The sequence below is a fragment of the Neospora caninum genome, chromosome XI, assembly GCF_000208865.1.
Source record: "Neospora caninum Liverpool complete genome, chromosome XI".
In the NCBI taxonomy this organism is placed as follows: Eukaryota; Apicomplexa; class Conoidasida; order Eucoccidiorida; family Sarcocystidae; genus Neospora; species Neospora caninum.
Genome location: NC_018397.1, coordinates 1140606 through 1162834, shown reverse-complemented (window position 1 = coordinate 1162834; position 22229 = coordinate 1140606). Strand labels below are relative to the sequence as shown.

Below are 22229 nucleotides of genomic sequence, written 5' to 3'. Positions count from 1 at the left end.
ATGTCCGGAAAAGTCCGTCGCATGTCTGGTATCATTCATCAAGTGCCTCGCCCTACCTAGACTCATGATTCCTGCGCTCTGTGTTCGCAGGATATGGGACGTCCTCCAAAAGCGTCGCCTGGGTTGTGGGCGCTAGCGGGCAAGCGACGTGAATCTGGAAAAGGTTTTTTCCGCAAGACAGAGATAGATCCCGACATAACGCGCTGTGCCGTTCAGCAGGCCTCACTTTTCTCGGATTGTCTTGTAGTCAGGGGGCGTTTGCACCATAGCAAACCCCTACACCGACACTCTGCCGGTCCCTCCGCCGTCTGGACATAAAAAATTCGTGGCTTTCTATTGCAGAAAGCCACACTGGGAAAACATAGGAAGTACGGGTAGGAGCATCACAGCTTGTGATTCGAGGGAACGTTACGACTGGAGAGACACGAGCGACGTTAGTGCCGCTTGCTGTGGCCGCAGCGTCTTGCTGGGCCGCTTCACACTTTCGGCAGTGGAACATGTGTCTGCTCTACACTTCAGTTAACGCGATGACTCTACATGGGTCGACGAGCACCATTCATTTCTAAACAGAACGCATTTCTAGCAAGGCTGGGGGAACTGTGCCGTCGCTACCCACCTCGTCTACCCTGAGAAGGTCTGGTTCTAGGAGAGTGTTCCTGAGTCCAAAGTACTTCACACGGAACGGACAATTTCCGCATGGTCTCCGGTGGCATGTACCAGGCTGGGCGTACGCGTGTTGTGTCTTTCGTTCGGAAACCCGCCAGGTGACGATATTCAAAGCGAATTAAGTTGCGCAGTACCCAGAAAGTGTGCCGTGCTAACCTCGGCTCTCACTGCAGTATAGACTGTTGCCTTACGCGGGCATACTGTTAGCACTTCCCCCTCTCTTTGGCCAGCAACGAACTATTACATGCCTTCAGCTCAGCACCGGGCTCCCGAGCACCCCCGGTCCTGTCGTGCTCTCCAGTTGTGTCACCCGTTTCAGCCTGCTAGCCTGCTGCTCTGAAGCACTGACCCCACTGCGAGGAAGACCACGAGGACGGAAGCCTCTCCTCGAATTTGTTGCCTGGCAACGCTGTTTCTGGTCAGAATAGCAAGATGCCAGGATGCAACCAATTCCAGATGAACGTCACGCACAGCGCGCGACCCTCTGCCGCCCGTGGACTTCACGAGTTTTTCCGGGGAGTCCGACGGAGGGTCGTGCGGGCGCGCATCGGTGAAGCTGAGTCTTTTCAATAGTGGGTTCCCAGTTGTCGCGGTGTTCAGTTTCTAGGGGCTTTCCGATAGCCCCTTTAAAACGTGTATTTCATTGCAGAACAACGCAACCCAGGAAATTCTGTCAACGCACGAGGATACAGCTGCCGCAGTGAGCACCAACAAAACAGTAGCTTTGGCCGACAGGAGCACGACCCTGTCAGGTCACACTGCTGAAGAACCACAGAGCATCGACGCAGATCCGAAAGTGCCCATTTTCTTAACAGCTTGTCCCTCGACAATCACATCGCTTGAACTCCTGCTATTTGCAGCGCTCTCGGGGTATTCCAGACCCAGCAGTGCCTCGGATCGAGATGCGCGCTCGCAGAGAGAAACCTGCTTCAACCTCATCCCCCAAATTGCATCACATCTCTAGCACGGGCATCACTATGGGTGTGCAGATTCAATGTTAACGAATTAGAGACGGAGTATTCATCACCTACATAGTGGCCACACGTTCCGCCAGCATTGCGGCTCTCGAAAAATGTGACGATGCAACGACGGAGGTACTCCGTACGACCGCAGTCGATTCAAAAAACATGACATGCCGAGGTTGTTGAAAAAGACCAACCTTCGGGATTCGCCTAATACGCGTGTAGAAGGGAACACGGCAGCATGCTGCACATGGCGAACACAAATAAAAAAGCAACCCGTGTTTCCTTGAAATAGTGCTCGTTCGGAATTGAAGACTGTGCAATTTCCATAGAACACAAATGTGCGGAAAACCAACAAAAGTGAGCAAGTGTTTGTCCCCGTCGACGCTATGTTCACAGAGAAAGCGTGATTTCTCTGAGTATGCCACATCGCATTCAGGAATCACAAACTGAAGCCAGGCCGCTCAAACGAAACGCCTCCGACAGATTCGGCCTCTACGGGGGGGGATACCACGGGACAGAGGGCAAGAGGGGATGGAAATCCGGGCGCGGGTCGCTTTCCGGGGACATGGGGAAGAACTGTTCCGCTGACGGTGTCTCAATGCCGGTCCTGACTCGCAAGACTGTCGAGGGGTTTGATCTACGAAGAGCAAGGGAAACCCAGCACAGTCCAGGTCGAAAAAACACTTTCACATCTCCTCTTCAACGCAACCCAAGGAAAGACGCCGTGAAACTCCTCTGTTTATCCAGGCAGGCGCTAACCAGTTCACTCGCTTGTGCCGTAGGACTTGCGATGCGTTATACTATCGATAAGGCTTACGTCGCGCAACTCACGCGACATCATTTCCTCGCAGGAATCGCGAGGGGTTGTGAAGAACTGACTCCGTCCGTAATCAGCAGAGAAGACTGTCGACCTCCTACCGCTGAAATTCGATATCGACTTTCGGGAGGGTAAAACGTGCACTTTAACCCGCAACCGCACATCGCCGCAAGGTTGTGAAGTCGCAAGCTACCCCAAACCCTAACCCTAAACCCTAAACGGGCACCCAGGCTTTTTACGGTAACTTACACTTTTTTGTCGAACAACGAACTGCTCACTGGCGTTGTACATGACGCCGGGGCGCGGCGAGAGGACGGAAAGACGTAAGTTATGCCGTTTCCAATCGCGGAAGCCATGCGACTCTCGACGTCACTGGAGCAGCAGTTGCCGCTGGAGATTCCATCACGTAGACTGCTCAGCAGCGAGGACGCGCAGTTCCTGCGTAGAGGCGTGGCTGCGCGACTGCCCGCGGTCGTCGAGAAAGTTGCGTACTGACCAGCCGCCATGCGCAGATCGTACACGCCTGAGAGCAGAGGAAAATTCGAAAAAATGCACGAGGGTGGAGAGAAGGCACCCCTGTCCGCCGCGAACGTGTGTGCAGAGGCCTACCGCAGTGCATGCCTTTAGGCGAGACCAAAACTCCACCCGTTCATCGAGGACGCTGAGCTGAGAAAGCTGCCCAGCCTTGACGCGGCCAACCCGCGACACACACTTTACGGTTGCAGCCGCCTCCGTCAAAACCGTGCTGGGTTTTTTAACACGCAAGGACGAGTGAGAGATAAAAAGAGCCGAGGCCGCCTTACCTGAGATGTTTACCGTTTGCTCCTTCTTGTGATCCCCGTGGACGCTGACCATGGGAATGACGTTCTCAGGGTAGCCGACGTTAAACACAGTTGTGGCAGGTGTATCCTGGATTTTGGTTCCTAGGTCCTTGATCTTTGCCATGTCGCCGCGGATCTGGAGAAGCTCTTTCGACACATGCTCCATCAGCGACGACAGTTTCTGGTGCTCCGCTGCACGACTCATCAACAGCCCGTGCTGCTCTGTTAAGAGCGCCAGCTTTCTCTGTGGAACGGGCAGCGGCCACACAGACGCAAGGAACAAGGCAAACGGCCGTGTCCACAGAGAATGAGGCACTGGGAATCTCGAAAAAGGTATACGCGGCGGGCGCGGAACGAAGGAAAATGCGCGGCAGATCCACGACAGAATTCGTGGCCTGCACGGTGGCAGTCGACCCTCTCGTTGGTCCCTCAACTTCCCAGCACGGCATCACGCACCTGGAGTTTCTCGTTCTCAGCTGCCGACCGCTGGTACTTCCCTTGCCAGACTTCTGTGGCAGCCTCGGAGGCCCCGAGCCTGTCTGACGTCCTGTTCAACTGGGTTTCGAGGTGTGCGCACCGCTCGAGAAGCGCCTGGTTCTCTGCATGCGCTTGTCGCGCCTTCGAGTCCGCTTCTTCCAGCTGTTTAAGTTGAGCAGCCAACTGCCGGCAGCTCTGCTGAAGGCGCTCGATCTCCGCCGTGCCGTCGCCCTTGGCGGCCACGACTAGCGCCTCGAGATCCGCATTCCGCCCGCGGAGAGTCTCCACCTGGTGCAGGAGTGGGCCGTGCTCCTCCTTGAGAGACTGAAGCGCGGCCGCCTCCTCTTCGAGTGCGGCTCCCCTCAAGGCTGCGGACTGCTGGTCGGCAAGCTGACTGGTCAAGGCGCGGTTTTCTTCTTCCAACGCTTCGAGGCGCTTCCTGTCTTCAGGGCAGATGCCTCCCTGCTCAGCCGCTTCCAGCTGGGCTTGTAGTGCGGCATTGTCTCGCTTCAACTGGTGCACACTTTCCTGTAGACGGTTGGAGAGCCATATCAGCCGCCCCCTCTCCAGTTCTTTCTCCGACTCCTCACGGAGCTCTTTTCGCATCTGTTCCAGTTTCGCAGCCACGTTCTTTTCCATTTGGTTGCACGCGGCGATCAGAATCGCGAGTTCGTCCTCCTTGCCACGGAGCGCAGCGTCAAGCTTGCTGTGCATGTCTTGGTACAGCGCCTGGACTTCTCCGAGATCCTGTTTAAACGTGCTCAACTTCTTGTCCAAGACACTCTGTTCCGACTCCAGCGACTGCTTGGTCTCGGACAGTTCGGTGATCGACTGCCGGAGACGCTCCAGATCTAAAGAATGCTTCTCCAGAAGATCGCGCACTTTCTGTGACTCCTCCTGAGAAGGCGAGTCGGCAAACGTGGCGGGCTCCGCTTCGAGTGCTAGCGCTAGCTGTTCCGCCCTTTGAAGGCGCTGCAACTCCTCGTTGATACAGGCGAGGCGCCTGGCAAGGTCCGCCTTCTCGTTTTCGGCCGCGTTACGTTGGTCCTGCAACTCTTTTTCGGCCCGAGCAAACGTTGCCTTCTGCTCATCCATGTGGGCACGGAGGATCTCGATTTCATGCTTCAACTTCTCCTCCATCTCCGCCCCCGTGCGCCGAAGCACAGTCAGCTCTTCTTCGAGATCCTTCACTTGTTGCTCCAACTCTTCGGCTCGGAGCGCCCTGCGGCTCTCTGCCTCTAGCTGAACAGGCTCAAGCAGCGAAACGGGGAAGGTCGCAGGTGAACCAGAGAAAGGATGGTGCGAGACGAACTCGAAACTCGCGCGAAGCTTGCGGAAACAAATGAGGTGGACAGAAGCGGAACGGGGAAATTGCTAGCGCGTAAAACCAGTTTGGAAAAAGAGCAAAAAAGGGAGTGCGAAACGAAATAGACAGAAAGAGACGGCGACACAGCAGGTGGAGCCGTCATTGCAAAACAAGAACGCATCCGAGTGGCACACACGTGCGTTCAAAGGTGGGACGTGAAGAGACAGGCAAAAACACCTGGCGCGCCGGAACTTCCCCGGAAACCAGACCATCGCGAGGGGGGGAAGCGGCGAGGAGTCGAACAGTTTTGGCGAAGCTGCCTGTCCACCGAGCTGAAAACGCACCTCCGCCTCCACGTCCGCGAGACGTGCACGCCAAGCAAGGTCGCCCTCTCCCGCTTTCCCTGTCTCTTCCGCTAACAGCTTCTTGAGCCTCCTGGAAGCAGGTGACACGAATGCGAGAAAAAAGGATGAGGCGACCGTGGATCTCCTGGGCAGTGCTTCACGAGGGAAAGCCTGCCAAGTTCGAAGGGTCTTTTCGCATGTCCAGGAGACGCGACTGAGTGACATGACCTCATCACGCACCCCAGTGTGGCACATCCTTTGAAGGAACGTGTCCCTCCCGAGCGACAACGTTGCCTGAGTGCATTAAGCCTGATGTGGCGGTGGCTGACGCGCTCGTGAGAGAGAGACACACGCGACTGCATGCCCCGGAAAACCCCTTCCGCGCATCCGAGTCCCTGGAAACGCCGCGCACGCTTCTAAGCAAGTGGATTTCTTTCCAAGGCCTGTCGCCGCAGTGAACTGTCGATTCCGCACAGTCATGCAAGAGATGCGATCGCGTGAGAGATGCAGTGACAGGCGCCGGTGCCACGGTGTCGAGCGTGTGCAGTGTCTAGACATTTCCTAGCCTTCTTGAAATCGGATGTTCTCTGGTCGGCGTACTCAGCATCAGCGCTTGAAGTCTCGTTCTTGGCCGTGCTATCGCTCAACTGCTCGCGCAGCTCGGCGACTTCCTTCTCCAGCCTCTTGATCTGCTCGACCTGACGGCCCACCTGCTCTAGCAGAGCCTGGGTGCGGCACGGTAAAAATGCAGAGAAGGGGTTCGAAAAACCACGGTGAAAAAGCCTGCGAGACGCGTTCCAAATGCCGCATGCAAACTCTCATCGCCTCACACCTAGCTACTGATTGGCGCATGGGAAGAGACACACGTTCATGTGTCTCTCTTCGTCGTTCTCCTCTCACAACGTTCTACGACGCACAGCCTCTCGAGCGTCCATTCGACCCTTTCCCCGTTTTGTTCCGAGACCAGAAACGCACATACGAGACTGCACCACAAGCCGTCCATATCCTGCATGCGATGTGAAATACCACCGTCATCACAGGCTCACGAACTTCCGGTTGGCCTTCGCTGCCTGCACTTCCAGAGTTTCTCGCGTGTTTGCTGGCAGTCGTTCAACGCTCCTACCGTGTCTCCCTGGCTCTGCTTGAGCGCGGCGTCGAGTTCTCCCTGTACAGAAAACACGCACCAGGAGAGAAGCGCAACCTTTCGACATTCGCTAGGAAAAAAGGCATCTGAAAGAAACGCCGTGGCAATTTGCAGCGCCTCAGTGGCTGCTGGATGGACGACCGTCTGCACTAGCGCGACTTGCTAGGAATGCAACAAACATCGAAGACTCCGTTCGTGTTTACCGCGCGAAGAGAAACCAGTGAACAGAACGCACCCGAACTGCAGCGAGGTCTGCTCGGAGCCTGTCCAACTGCGCCTCCTTGTTTCGGCTTCCCTCTTCGGCGTTGAAAAGTTTGAGGTCAGTGGCATGTAGGAGCGAAGTCTGCTCGCGAAGCTTCTCCTCGGCACTGTTCAGCAGCTCCTCCTTCTCCTGCAGAGAACACAGCGGCAAGAGGCAAGACTCAGAGAGCAGATCAGCGAACGAGAAAGGTCTGTGAAGTCTGTGGCACTGGCTGTATATACACTCCGATGGCTCTGAGGCAGCAGTCGTGTGACACATGTTTTCCCTGTTTGTCTCGTTATGGGGACTCCTGTTTTCAGAATTTGAGACCAAAACCGATATCCTCTGGGACGCGACCGGGTTCGAAACGGTTTGCTGCCTCTTGGTGAGAAGCCGGCCTGTTGATAACTGGAGTCCCTATTTTTTGGAGACGGAAACGCGCCTTCGTTTCCTAGATAAGCTGGGCGTTAGCCCCAAACAAACCTTTTGCTTAGACGAACACGCTTGAGTCTGGATCCCGAGTGAAAATGATGCCTATCTTCCACGGGCGCGTACTCGCCCAGCCCCGCTCTCTCGACTTCGAAACACGCGCCTTCCGAGAAACGTCGCCACTCTCGAGAACGCTTGGGGCGAACACCCCCTTCTGGAGGCGAGTGAGCCCCTCCCGGTGACGCACTTTAACTTCTTTGGTGAGATCCTCCACCGTCTTTGTCGTCTCGTCCAGTTCCCCTTGAAGACGAGTGACTTTTTCCCGGAGAGTCTCGTTCACGTGACTCGCCGTCTCCAGCTCTGCCATCGCCTGGTCGAGCTTGCGCCGCGCAAGCTCCAGTCTCTGTGCGTATCTGGAGAGAGCAGGAGTCGAAGAAAAGCGCGTTCTCAGTCGGGCCTTTTGACTGAGCCTCCCCAGCGGGGGGCTGACGGACGGCGCATACAAAACCCGCGCAGTTCTTTGCCCATCGGGGACCAGTTTTTCCTTCTCCTGGCCCCACCGTCACAGCACTGTAGGACTCGGTAGCACTGGAGAGGCAGCCACCGTGCACTGCCGGAGTCTCGCCCAAGTCAGCGTCGACACGGGCACAACACTGTCGGCGCGCGAAAAATGCGCCAAGGCGCGCGCCTTCCGCTAACACAAGGACTGCGTTTTCGTCCGCGACTCACTCCTCAACAGTGACGGCTGGCTTCTCCTCAGTCTCTTGCGCTGCTTGCCGGAGCTCGCCCGCGAGGGAAGCCCCCACCAAAGGGACCGAGCTCCTCGACTCTACGAGGTGCCGACGCGCCATCGTCGTGCGGCGTGGAAGAGTGCCGGAGTAGAACTCGAGGGAGACGCGCGGCGACAAAATGCTGCTTCGAGGGTCACGACGAGGCGCCGCCGCGGCCGTCTGCTTCATCGACAAGTTCAAGTTGAGAGACTCGATCTCGCGGTCCTTCGCCTCCAGATGCTTCGCCAGCGTCTTCAGCTGCTCTTCCTTCTCCTGATTCAGCGCCTCAACGCGGTCAAAGTCCCCGAGGAGCTGCAAAAGACGCGTCCCGTCGTCTCGGGTCCCGAGCTCCTGCGTCAGCTTTTGGATCTGGGCGCTGAGCTGCTGGCGCTCAGCTTCCCAAGCCAACTTCTCACGGACCAGTGCCTGAATCTCGCGGTCCTGCTCCTGCACGGGGCACACGCAGCGCAAAAAAGGGCGAGAGAGGAATGGACGGAGCGTAGCCACAGCAGTCTTCCACCTGAGGAAAAAACCCGCGAGGGTAAACGCTTCCTCGACGCGTAGGGCAGCACGACTCACCGACAGGCGACTTCTGCAAACAACCGGAAGGGCCCTAGCACGTGTTTCCTCTTGCACGCAGGAGGCACGTCACGAAACTCGACACCTCCCTGCTCGACACGACGAGCTATGCACCGTTGAAGACATAAAGACGCGATTACCCGTATTTCTAATGATACATCTCGCGCTGTTGGCTCTCCCAATCTTCGTTTCTCTCGCTCTTTTTCGAACGACCCTGACTGGTGCTGCTGCTCGCAGCGTCTGTCCTCTCGACCCCTCCGTAGCACCTCGTGAAAAACCAAGCCGCGAAAATCGTGCGTGTGAGCGCAACCTCCCGGAAACTCACAGCGTATTTCTTGAGCTGCGACTCCATCAGCCTGAGCTGTCTGGTGAGTTCCCGCGTCTCTGCCCGCAGATCCGCCACGCGCTCCGTCATGTCCTTCAACTCTTGGACCTGAACGAGGAAAAGGATGAGCTCTGAAGGAGCATGAAACGATCCGCGACACGCCCCTGCAGGCAGGCCATGCCCAATAAAAAAGGCTTTCCCGAACGCGCGGCCGTCGCCTGGGTCCCCAAAGGCCGCAGGCGTCATCCGAATCCTTAAATCTCCATTCGCATACCGATAACGGCTGACGCGTCCCGAACCGTAAAGCGAGGAGAAAATCCAAGACAGGAAGCTGCAACCCATCGTCCCACTGTCCACCGCGGCCTGCGCCAAGTGGGACCGTTTGATAATCTGGCGAGGAAGACAGTCCGTTGCTTCCGAGGCTTCAGTCCCGAGCAAAGACCTGGAATGGAAAATCTCTGTGTGCTGGTGGCGCCCGGACACACGTGCACGCAAACTCTGTGCCGCCTCGGACTGCCCCGAGAACGCCGAATGCCGTCGGGGAGCAAGAGGGACCGAGTTCGGGGCGCAGTTCCAGCCAGGGACACTGGCGCTGTTTACACAGTGGGCGAATGCTAGACCAAGTTGCACCAGTGCGACACATCGTACAGGACAGACCGCGAGTGTTTCAGAGCGACGACTTCCGAGCCGCGAAAACGAGAAACCAGCAAACGCGAGAGGACATGCACGGAAGAGAAGCGACAGCGGCGAAAGAGAGCTTCGCTGAGTTTCAGGAGGCACAGGACGGTGCGTTCGTAGCCACACCAGCTGATGTGGCAAACCTCGCGCCCGGCGCACCTGCTCATCATTCGTGTGAACCGCATCTTGCAGCTTCTTCTTCATGGAGATGATGTCTTGCTTGAGGTGTCCGTTCTGCAACAAAAAGGCCAGGAACATTCAACAAGCAACGCAGCTACGGAGACTGCCTGAAGTTCCTAGGGCACTGAAAGAAAAGGCAGAACGGCGCCGAACAACGTCGTGCCTTTTCCTCCGCAAAAGGTCGACTTGGACCTAAAGGCCTCTCCGCGAGATCATTCTCTGAGGAGTCGCTACGAAAAAGTCGGATCTGTCTTATGGGGCCAACGCCACGTTCCCGCGGCCTTCCAGAGAGCCACGCCAGGATCTGTCGAAGCCCCACCCCGCGGCCGAAAACGCGGGGAGGGGGGGGGATGCACTGCCAGACTTGTCCCTTTTTGCAAGATCGCCGAGAGACTCACCTGCGTTTTCAGCTTGTCGATGAGATCTCTGAAATCCAGTTGCAGACACTCCAAGACGCGGTCGAAGAGTTGTCCCAAGACCTTGGGCGTGATGTGGTCCAAGTCGACTTCATCGAACTCCAGTTCTGCGAGACTCTTCAAATCCACCGACCCGACTGAATCTGAAGAAGCGAAAGAGGGCACGCGAGAAAAGAACGAATCCTTCACCACGGCCGCGCCCAGCGGGCCAGTCTCTTCCTCGCCAGCGAGTGAAGATGCGCACGCGTTCGCCCGGGCTTGATCTGCTCGACGACGCGGCCACCGTACACTTGGATTCGAACACGAGACCACGCTGCATCCAACCGCTGGCATAACATGCCAGTTTTACCGCGCAGGCTTGAGCGAAGCAACAGGGCGCAACAGTCAAAACGAATCAAGTGGAAAACGAAGCGCTCCAAGAGAGACGCCCCGAGTTCCCCGCCTCGCTATTTCTTGTTTCTGACACGGGTGCCAGGTGGGCTCTGCGCAGGCACAGGGGAAGGGACAGTCAACCGGTGCCGGAGTTTTTTCTGGAAAAAGAACGGGAGACGAACTCGCAAAAGACTGACCACTAAAGATAACGTCAGGCCGAACCGATTCGTCGTCATCCGACAGGTCCACCTCCAAGGACACATCCCCGTCACTCAGGGAAGCCCATTTGCGGATGCCCTCGCCCTCAAAAGCTTCCTGCGTCCAGAACACACACACACACACACACGCACACACACACACAGCTGGCGACCGTGGACAAACGCCTCCGCTGAAGCACGGAGACTGCGTGGTCCCGTGATGCGCACGCGCGTGAATCGACGACCGAGGGAAAGAGACGTGCTCACGAAAGTCGGCACACAGGAAATCCACGAAAGCCTGTCGGGCCACTCTTAAGATGCCGGAACATGCGCGGTCTCTTGTCTCAAGTGTACCTTTCTTTGCCTGCTAGATGCGCCACAAAAAAGACGAGTGAGAGAAGCAGCATGCAATGTGTCCTACAGCATACAAAAACGCGCGGAAGAAGAAGGAATAGATCCAGATCCATATATATATATATATATATATATATATGGACATGTATGTGCGTATACAAAGATACAGATTCCCCAGCCGTCGCCTCCGTCGCTGGTCCTTTCTCTCCATTTCAAGATGTGCACCTGCGCCGAGGGTGCCTTTTTTTCTTTCCGTGTGCCGAACGAAACTCACGAGTGTTTCCGAGTCGTCCTGGGCTGCTCTCGGCCCGCTGAACCAGCGCTCCAAGCCACGGCTTTCTACCTTCGCTTGCAGGGGCGAATCCAACTCTAGTCAGACACGCAGATCAACAGACAGGCTAGTGGCCAATAGCAGCAGAAAATTCGCCATGAACGCGCCGACTCGCCCAAGAAGCGCCCCGGGGTACCGGAAAGCTCGGTGTGGAAGTGACGGGTACAAGAACTAAAAAGAAGAAACGAGCTGGAACTCTTTGCTGGATCCTTCCTTTCTTAAATCCATGCGTCTCGGAGACGGCGCAGAACGTACATTCATTGAAGCCTACTTTGACGGCACATATGGACCACTTGAAAGATTTCACACCGAAGGAACGGTCAGACTCCGTTTCCAACCTGATACAGATAAATCCTTTTTTAAGACCCGTTCCCCCCCAGCCAGGGCGACGGGAGGTCGAACGCATTGCCTCACCTCTCAGATCGACTTGAAGCTTTTGGAGATGTGGAAGCTCCGGGCAAGAAAGGCGAGCGGCTGCTTGGCGGCGTGCATGGAGAGTCTTTGTGCGCCGTATTGTCATTTTCCGCTGGATAGCGGCGACCGTCGTCTCCGGCCAGTCTTCTATTTGCTTGCTACGAGCTGCACGGGCGAGCGTGGGGACATGACAGGGATGAAGCGACAGATGTGAGCAATTCCTCCCCACTTTCCTTAGAGAGAAAACTAGCCAGCACGGTTCTGAAGCGCCTCCGGCAAAGGGAATTGTCTCTGCAGCAGAAACGCCGGATGCGCGTCACTTAGAGCAGACGGTAGGTAGGACTCTGTGTGCGCACGTGCCTTCAAAGTCGACTCTGAGTCGGGCTCTCCACCCATTCTCCATTCGCGTTAGGAAACGCGCCTGGAGTGCGCAGTCCCAGGCGCCAGTCTGAGGCAGGAGGCTAGCAGAAGTTGGCCGTTTCGCACAGTGGAAAGGCGCCGCTATGTCATCTGGATACAGCTTCCAAGTTGCCAGTCGACTGAGGATTCCCCGGCACCGTACGCCTACAGAGTTGTCGGGAGACGGCCCATCGAGTCCACACAACGCGAGTCGTCAACGAATCTCTCAGGCACCGAATTGGGCCCTGGAAAAGCGTGGTGGGAGCGCGGATTTTGCGACAAGCTGTCGCGGCGCCCCTCGGTGTCAGCACAAGAAAGCACCACCTGGCACGTTTTGCCGAGAAAATGCGTCGGTGGTGAACGTTTTGCTCTGCCGTGTAAGACCATCGCATCCAGAAGGCGAAGAGCCTTACCGTGATATTTCAAGGTCGAGCCGCCTCCGACGAAGACGGAGCGCGCTGGCATCCAACTCCCGGAGCGGGCGCTTCGGACACTCGGCGACCGCGAGATCCGTCTGCTGCGGGACCTATCCCCAGAGGCGCCCTGGAAGGAAGCCGCCGTCAAAGACTTTTTGTAGCGATCCAGGACGTCCAGGATCGCTGTGAGCTTCCTGAAATTGTCGGCATCCATTTTGGGCCATGTCCTCGCAGAAAATCCCGCTTTGGCGGCCACCTCAGTTCGGCGTTTTTCGCCGAGCCTCTCCTCACTTCAAGGGCGAGAAAATTTGGGCAACGTTCTCGGGCGATGCTGCCTCTCCCCTTCCCTCGAAAGCGCTCCTTCTGAACGAGGAGAGAGACACCGACTCACGTCACCCAAAAAGCCCACAGTCTGACGTGTTTCCTGCCTGAGTTCCCCGTGCAGGAACGGATGTGAAGACACTCTTGAATGATTTTGACAGCCGGTGGGGCCCGAAATCCTCAGTCCCACCCCCCCCGTGCGGGTCAACCCGCTGCTTCTTCCAGTTACCTCCGGTTGAACCAGCAGCGCAGAGCTGAATCACGCCCGTGCAGGGGACGGGAGTGTCGGGCTACGCAAGCGCATTGGCGACCAGAGGAAGGCCGGTAAGGCACAGTCAACGCGAAGACGGAGGAAGGATGACTGAGGGTGTAGGAGCCTAGAAGTCGAGAAGATGCGCGGCCCGCGACGAGCGACACACACTAGGGGGCGCGCCCAGAAGCCTCGCAGCTGTCCGAAACACCTGCAACGAGAGTTCGCTTATCTCGTCGAGTAGCCTGTATCGATGAGCCGGAAAAAGAAAGCATTTCAAATGGGGAGCAAATGCCTCGCTTTTTGAGAGAAGACGACCCGTCAAGCTTATGTTTGCAGGTACCCCGACGAAACCGATCAACTGCAAGAACGTTTCCATGTCCTTGCATCGGTGTGCGAGCTCGGCAGTGAGGAGACCATAGCCTCGTCTCGCGGCGCTCAGAAGTTCCCGATTCCCGTCCACTGGTGGGTCACCCTTTAAGGACGGAGAAGCAGAGCACGAAGCACGGCAAAAGGCTCCTTGACACTGTCTTGAAACGCTGCCGCGAGAAAAAAGCGGAAATGGTACGCGATACCTACGAGAGCCAGAGTATGTACAGTGCAGAATGAACGTTGTGACGCCCGAGATCTGCCTCTTCACGAGACTGGAACGGAAAAAGTAGGCGCATCCGTGTTGTTACAAGCGTAAAAAAGGATTCCGAGCCGACCGCTGGCAGACCTGCGCGAGTCTCCCAGTCCAAGGCGAAAGGATGAAAACTTTGCCTAGAGGTGTGTGCCTCTGAGACAAAAAACCTGGAAGAATGCAAAAGAGTGTCCAAATCTGATATGCCGACAAATCTCTGGGGATGGATCGCCCCTCATCTCTACTGAGAGGGACGGTGGTCTTTTTGTGGACCCGAGAGAAAGTCTTCTCCACCCCGAACTAGAGGTGTGTGCTCATTGTTCCACTGGAAAACGACGCTGTCGAAAATAAGGCTGAAAACACACTTGCAGACCATCCCAGCCGTTCAATCCTGCAGGAGAATACCGGTTTTCAGAAAAACGTCTCGCCTTTACAGAGCCCGTGGACGAGGCCGGGAGAAGCACTGGCGCTTAACGGTTGACTGCGCGCGCGACACGACAGCACAGCTCGAGAAGGATGGCCTCTAGCATTTTTCCCCCAAGTGGTGCGCTTTTTGAGGAAAAGACGGACATTTCTCGAGCGAAAGAGAAAGAGAGAGAAAGAGAATGAAAAGGGGGACGGAGCCCGTCCCTCAGAACAGCAAAACATCGGCCGGATCGAACACGTCTTGGTCGATTCAGAGGCTCTCGGAAGACAAGTCCCAGATGCCACCACGCGTGCTGCAAGCCGTCGACTGGGCCACAGCCACGAATGGTGTCCAATCCTAAACCGCCGAGTCAACAGAAGACCGAGTCGCATTTGTGACACGAAAACCGCCGCCCAGGCGGAGGGAGTAGGCGACAAGTACACAGAAAAGGCAAAAATACCCTTTCTGTGTGTGCTGAAAAGGCAAGGGGGAACAGTACAGCGTTTTTACAGAGGCTAGCAGCTTGCCCACGCGTGACGTGGCGAAAGCCGTGGTAGCAGGGTCGTGCACGGTGATTAGGCATTTTTGTTTTCTTGAATCGGTCTGTAAGAAGTGAATTGAGTCCAAGCGGCGATTTTGTATGGCAGCAGAGGGTGACCGGTTTCGGAAGTTCATTTTACTGGAGTTCCAAATGCTTCCTAGCGTGTGTGAAGCACAAAATTTGTCTATTCCCGGATACTATAGGGGACCAGGACCGTGGCCGAAAACTCGATCTCAAAGACAGTGCTTCGCCACGCCGACAAGAAATGCCCCCGCGAAGGCTTGTATAAGTACAAGAACAGCAATGGACGGCTCATCTCATCGAGTTCACAGTGACAGACGAGTCAAACACAGGTGCGCAGCTCCCAACCCTCCTCCGGAGACGCCCACGTGTAAGTGACGGGGTGGAAGAAGCATCAGTTCCAAAGACACAACTTGTGAAATGATAGTAATCGAATGGGCAGGATGGTAGCGTTGCTTCTGGACATATTTTCGTATCCCCGTTCCGTCTTTCAAAAGTGCGGTCGCGTTCGATCCACCAGCTGGCTCGTCGCTCTGGACACATCGCCTCGCCAAAACCAGGAATCACACTGCTCTACACACCAGAGAGACTAGGAAGACAGAAGGGGGGGAGTGCAACAAGCTGTGATGTTCCCTGCTATAGAATATAGCGAAACAACTGAAATGGCAACATCGGCACGTTCCCCCAGAGACGCTGGCCGGGCGCGATGCGTCGCCGAACTTCTGTTTTTCGCGCCCCAGAATGCATTTTCGTAAGAGCGGAGCCCACATGTTGTAGTCGTGGCAGTGGAACTCGGTGGATAGTCACAGAAACAGTAGTCGGAGCGGCAGCGGTGTTAGCATTGAGTTAGCAGAAGTGAGTCACCAGGAAGTGGTTTCTTGTACACGGTGCTCAGGCATTAGCAGGAACAGGAGTGGAAAACGCTCAGTGACTGCCGACATCGAGATGCCGTGAGAGCGTGTGGCGGTTGCTGCATGAGTACCAACCTGTCTTTTGGTGCTGGAGAAAAAATGGAGAGACGGGAGAAGACATCAGGGAGGAGAGACGCGTATCAAGAAGGGAATGATGCAAAGGGAGCGCTTATATACCATTTGTAGGTGTCGCACTGCGTATAAGGGGCTGACCACCCATCAGTGTGACAGTGGCTGCTCCAAGTGGGATCTCCTTTCCTCTGTTCTGCCGTCCGGCTTCCACTGCTCTGTAGCCGTGTTCTTTACCGTCGAGAGAAAAAATGACGAGAAAATAGGGACTAGAATACTTGTTTTCCATGGAACAGGGTCTTGCACAGGATGCACTCCTATCATCGGCTGCAGACGGCCGGGCTTCCTCTTCCGCATTTACCAACGTCGCTGCAGTAGAATGCTGAAGCGTTTCCCGTTGCCCCCTCTACTAGCTGCCGTGTTTTTTTCGGTCTCCAGGCACCAAGACCAACTTTCCCTTGTGAATACCCCATTTCTTCTCCGCTCTCAGGCCTTTTGGATTCCACGACCCACCGGTTCTCTGGAGGATGCACGGGAAGACACAGATACAGGTTGTAGCTGCCTCATGTTTACGGTTTTCTTTTGTTTTTTTGCGTACTGTCACCTCTCCTAGGAGGACGTGTGGTTGAACATGTGCAGGTTTTCTTCTTCGGAAGGGGGGTTGGAATTCAGGAGAATTTTAGTTGTCTGTTTGTCTACGGGCTGTACGTGGATGCCGCACATTCCGGAAAGATGCAGCCGGTCATATCTTCTCGGTGGAGAAACGAATGGACATGTCGGACAGTATCTAATTGGTGAGAATCTTGTGGGTGCGTATTAAACGTTGTGAGGCGAACTCAAAAACGCCGTGCTATTTGCTTGCAGTGGAACCATACATCAACCAGATGTCTATAGAACTTGGATCCGGTAAACACAGAGATTCAGCCTAAGATTCGAGCTCTAAGTACCCGAATCTTGCTATGTCACTGTTTTGCAGTTTTTTCTTTTGCACCTTATCTCACTGTCCCCAATAAAGAACACCGTTCGTCCACGCCTGCCAGTGTAGTTTGGGTTCAGCGGTGAAGAGGTTTTTTTTTCCAGTAAACGAGTTTATAGGCGTGTCAGAAGAGTTGCGTTTTCTTTAGCTGAGACTTTTTTGCAATATTGGTGAGGGATTTTTTTCATTAAGGCCACCCTGAGTCGCAACAGCATCGCTACCTTTAGCTTGTCACGATCACCGACAGCGCCAACCCACCTGCATAAGTCAATATATGGAAAACCTTTTTCTATTGGAAGAAGGCTGAAAACCTCTCGTGGCAAGCGGCGCGCGGATGGTGACATACGAAGAGCGGCGTTGTTCTCGCCTTCGCCAGATGGATAGTTTTTAAAGAACAAAAATCACTGCAGGTTGGAAGAGGCTTGTCGAGTAGCGCGTGGCTGCCCCAGGGAGCCGTAAGAAAGAGAGACAGCCTAGCTTCAAAGAGAGCTTCACGGTGGACAGTCTGTATCCAAGATGGATTCCTCCTCGAAGTAAGAGATTTCGACCGTACCAGGTGCTTTGTGCCTGAGCACCTCCGTCATCCAAGTGGGGGACGTGTCTTGCCGGCGCATCCGACCCGCACTGACTATAGCTTTTCATCCTTTCTGTCTGTTGGGAACCAGTATTTGAAGCCAAGAGCTTAAACAGCAAGATTACTTGTTTTATCACTTTGGCCGCACTATTGTCGGCGTCCTAAGTCCGTGGATCCTTACACAACACTGGAAGGAACTACGGCTGAACCGAACAAGTTGTCAACCACGTGAACGATTCGTTTCGCTTCCACGGAGAAAAAGCGAGAAGCAGATAACAGCATCGAGAGGGACTTTAAAACTGTGAAGAGGCGACCTGACCAAAAAGCTGGAGTGTGTACACTTTGTAGACCGCTACTTGCGCACACACTCCGCTAACGGTCCACGATGCGTCGGATGAATCTTTGAAGAGGCCGAAAACCTCTGCGCCCACGAAGCACCCGTGGGAGAGCGGAGAGCACGCAAGTTGAATAAAAATGCACGCAACAAAGAAATGCGGCCGGAGCTTGAAGGGTTTGCACAAGCATCATCTTCACGCCATGAAAATAAGGAACCTGTGGCTCAAGAACGAGAGAGACAAAGGGCGGCGTAATGAGTTCCACATTCAAAACATGCCCGCTTGGTTCATTCCCGCACAGCCCGGTCTTCGGGAAAAGGGAGCAAGCAACCGGCAACGTATTCGTCCCAATCGCTGAGGAAGACTCCGTGCAGAAGAATGGCGGCATATTGCCAAATCATCCACACGCGTCCCCACGAGAAAATCGAAGGACATCGTCGCTGGATGCTTTACGTTTTTTGAACACATAGGCTCCTTGCCCGTAGAACAAGCTGCTCTGTCACAGGGGGACACTACCGCACACCCAAACCACCAGACTCTCATAGTACCTTCTCGCGATCCACTAAGCGACTCGACGTTTTTTTCCTTTTCCTACACACACGTTGAATAACACTGCGCACCCATTTAGGTCATGGTGACCCTCTCTCCGATCTTCTCTCTTTCCTTGACAATAAACACCCAGACGTTTGTCGCTGAGTAGGCGAAAGGCGCGACGAGCAAACCAACAGATCAACGGCGAACGAGAGTGCCTGGCGTCTGAAGGATTATTCGCGTCTTCAAGAAACCAAACACACCGGAGCCGGACAGCGACAGGGTCACATACGATGTGCAGACCCCGCAAGTGTCTTGTTGCGATTCGGGCAAAAGGTGCACATCTACACACACACATACACGTGCAGATATAGTTTACGCACGCATATGCATATACATGGAGTGACCTTATTGGGTTGTTGCAATCGTCTAGAAAAAGCTCCGAGAAACGCAACATACGAGAACATAGTACCCACACTCCCAGCGTTACCACAAACAGGCTCAAATACATGGAGCAGTCTTCACACCCCACAGGCAATGCCTAACAGTCGGCTTCAATGGCGGTTGCCACCAAACAGTTGCGCGGATCTCTCCAGACGATGGCAAGGTTGAAGGACTCACGATGCCTCCAAGACGGGGAACAGGAGTGTCTCGTCCGCCTTCGGGAACACACGTGGGGGAGGGACGGTTGATGCTGATTCTCGGCTCTCGGGGTTACTTTACTACACCTCTCTGGATGAAACAAAGACGCGAACTAACTCGTCGCCCTGTGATGACCTTCCACCAAGCCTCTCTCTGAACGCAGGCCTCCCGAAAAACTGCTCCGAGAAGATGGACACGGACCTTGTTTCAAACAGAGAAGTGTATCTCTATAAGGGATAAATATAAATATGGGTATCAATATATATATATATATATAGAGAGAGAGAGATGCGGGCATTTGAATGTATCATGATTCTTTGCAGCTGAAGCTGTTCCACGGGTATATCCATTTGCCCGTGTGGAAAGGTATTTTGAGCGTTTTACAAGTCGACATTGAGCCAAGGCGAATCCTGGGCGAACATGAAGGAGGTAACCCGCACCAGCTGTCCGCCAGACCAGGTGCCTTCCAGCTGGTGCCCGGTCGCTAGACGCAGCACGCCGCTGCCTTCCTTTCTGCCTCCCACGAACTCGCCTTCATACGCGCTGCCGTCTTCAGCGCAGTAGAAGACTCCGTGTCCATGGCGTTTATCATCGGCCCACTCGCCTTCGTATCGATTTCCGTTTGCATACGTGAAGACACCGAACCCGTTAGCTCGGTCGTCGGCCCACTGTCCCTTGAAGCGGTCCCCGTTAGCGTAGATGAGCTCGCCTTCCCCGTGTTTCTTTGCGTCCATCCAGTCTCCAATATACTTGTCTCCTCGAGTGTAGGTTAGAGTGCCTTTGCCGTGGACCTTGTCCTGCTTCCAGTACCCTTCGTACTTCTCGCCGTTCTGGTATGTGAGAACGCCGTAGCCGTCCTTCATGTCATGGGCCCATTCACCCTCGTATACATTGCCATTGGGGAACACATACGTTCCCTTGCCATGCATTTTCCCATCGATCCAGTCTCCTTCATACACGCCTCCGTCGCTGTAGATATATTTTCCGTGGCCGTGCATCTTGCCGTTGACCCAGTCGCCTTCGTACTTTTCCACCACTGAACCCTTCGCACTCACATACGTGACGCTACCCTTTCCATGGCGTTTGTCGTCTCGCCACTCTCCTGTATATACATCCCCCTCTGCGTAGCGATAGGTGCCCCGACCGTGCATCTTCCCGTCCACCCACTCCCCCTCATACTCATCCCCGTTACTGTACGAAAGCTTCCCGAATCCGTTGATTCGTCCCATTTCCCACTGGCCTTCGTACCGGTTTCCACTCGCAAAGTGCGCCACGCCCTGACCATGAATGCGATCTTCCACCCACTTTCCCTCGTACGTGGCTCCGTCTGCGTAGAGGAAGCGACCATGCCCCTCTCGCTTGCCGAAGACAAACTCCCCCTCGTACTTTTCATTTCCGCTGTAGATCAAAGTCCCTTTCCCGTGGAACAGGCCATCCTTGATCTGCCCGTGATACGCGTGGCAGCTCTCCATTGCGAGAAAGGGTGGGAGAAAAGGAGAAGGCGTCAAAAGTTGTTCGACGACGTGCACTCAATCCCGGATCGACTGCAGCTGCGCCTTGACAAAACAAAACGGCCTGTGTCGACGACCGTAAAACCGTAATTCAAAGAAGACGCAACATACACCTACAAAAAGTGCGTGCAGATAAACATGCACAGCGCGTATTTCATATGCACAGCGCGTGTTTATACGCTTGGAAAACCGAGGAGGAAGCTACAAAGAAAAAAATGTCTATCCGTCATGCCCGTCCCGCTCGGGATACGGCAACTTCACTCGGATTCTATTTTAAAAAGTCGTTTGCGGCCGTAGATTCGGCGGGCGCAGAAAGCAAAAACAGAACGTAGACTCTCCAGGCAAACTGGAACGCAGTGCAGTAGAATATCCTGTGTCCTTTCTGGGAAACGAAAGAAGCGTCTGTGTCAAGCAAAAGTACGCAAGACGTAGAGAAACTTCCGGTGAACAGAGGGACACAGAGAACAGGGCCAAGGTTGTTGCAAGCTCTGAAACAAAAAACCCGAGCAATTCGTACAAAAAGTTCCCCGAAAGGTGACCACGGCAACAAACCTCTCGGGTCCAAAGACGGGAAGCGAAGCTTGCACCCGAGTCAGCCCCCTCCGGCAGTTTCCCTTCAGGTACTCTGGCTGTTCCTTTGAAATGAGAAAACAGAGAGCCACGGCCCAAATAAGTGTTCCCAAAATCCTAGAAACACGGTGTTTTTTGTTCTGTGGAAAAGGAAAGACCCGAGAGAAGCCGACCATAGGTCACTGCCAGATGCAGAGAGAAGACGCGCAGCAGACGCGCAAAAACGCGAGTCTGGTTAACAGAGCAGAGGAAGGGCGTTTTCCCCCGAAGATGTTACAGACAAAAAAGAGACGCCTTTCTGGATATAGAAGCGCTAAATTGACCGAAACCGTTTCCCCCTTTTCGGGGAACTTGCGGGTTTTGTCCTTTTCCTGGCGGAAGGAGGCGGCACGGAAAAGGGGGGGCGCTGTCCACCAGCAACAGTACACCCGCGAAAACGCGAATAGAAGGGGGGCGGGGGGAGGAAAAGAATGAGGCACCGCACTCCTGATTCAAGAAGGAAGTGTATATAGCTTTACGTTTGTAACTGGAAATCAATTGTGTATCGCCCGTTTGCGAGACGGAAGCTTCCAACTTACCATGGAGAACTGGACACCAACCCTGACGCATAGGCGTCACCGGAAGACGCGACAGCAGAGAAAATGCATTCGCTCTCAAAAGCCAGGGGTGGCACTGGTCAAGTGGAGAAAACCAAAATGAATGTTTACCCAGAACTGTTTTCAAATTAAAAAAATCGTTTTTTCTGCGCTTTGCAATAGCGCGGGGCATGCTTCCGTGTCGCTAACACGCACAGCGCCTCACGGTTTCGAGCCACGTGCATAACCTCAGCCACATGTGTACCCCAAGTAGTTTGCGCAATTAGACAAGAAAGCGCGTGAGAAGACAAGACGAGGGGAGTCATATATAGGAGCACGCGCCTTGCTTCAGACAACTTCCCGCTATGGACGAGGGGGGGGGGGAGGCGCGAGGGAAAACCAGTGGTATGGCAAAGCAAAAAGGATTTTCGACGTACTTCGTAATTTTCTCTTGACGTCATGGTACGCTCACTAGACTGTCTTTCCAACAGAGCAACAGGGGGCTTCTGGTGTCTAACGGCCAGGGATCATCGAGGGCGTTGTCAAGACAACAAAACACAGATTCGCTCTCGTTCTCCTTGTGCGTCTGTTTGGCCCCGCTTTTGGCCGCAAGGGATGACGGAATACTACTGTAGTGTAACCGTATGACCTACCAAAACGACTGGGAGAAAATCATGCGTATGTTCTGGCTTTAAAACACTCTGGTATCGGGGGTTTCACAGAGGCTTATGGT

The 22229-nt window shown here is 54.7% G+C and overlaps 2 protein-coding genes across 2 annotated transcripts; both read right to left on the bottom strand.

Moving 5' to 3' along the window:
• Positions 1 to 2123: 2123 nt before the first annotated feature.
• NCLIV_054530 (putative myosin heavy chain) lies at positions 2124 to 12855 on the bottom strand (the record flags this gene model as incomplete). The annotated part of the gene is made up of 17 exons (XM_003885007.1): positions 2124 to 2268; positions 2698 to 2971; positions 3252 to 3513; positions 3726 to 4988; positions 5397 to 5487; positions 5997 to 6121; positions 6520 to 6561; positions 6776 to 6931; positions 7458 to 7623; positions 7940 to 8427; positions 8885 to 9274; positions 9722 to 9796; positions 10141 to 10301; positions 10728 to 10845; positions 11356 to 11450; positions 11827 to 11991; positions 12639 to 12855. The coding sequence occupies 17 exons, from the start codon at positions 12853 to 12855 to the stop codon at positions 2124 to 2126; spliced, it is 4233 nt and encodes a 1410-aa protein (XP_003885056.1).
• A 6365-nt stretch (positions 12856 to 19220) lies between these two features.
• On the bottom strand, positions 19221 to 20312 carry NCLIV_054520 (hypothetical protein; the record flags this gene model as incomplete). Its single annotated transcript, XM_003885006.1, has 1 exon — positions 19221 to 20312. One exon carries the CDS (start codon positions 20310 to 20312, stop codon positions 19221 to 19223), a length of 1092 nt encoding a protein of 363 aa, XP_003885055.1.
• Positions 20313 to 22229: the final 1917 nt, after the last annotated feature.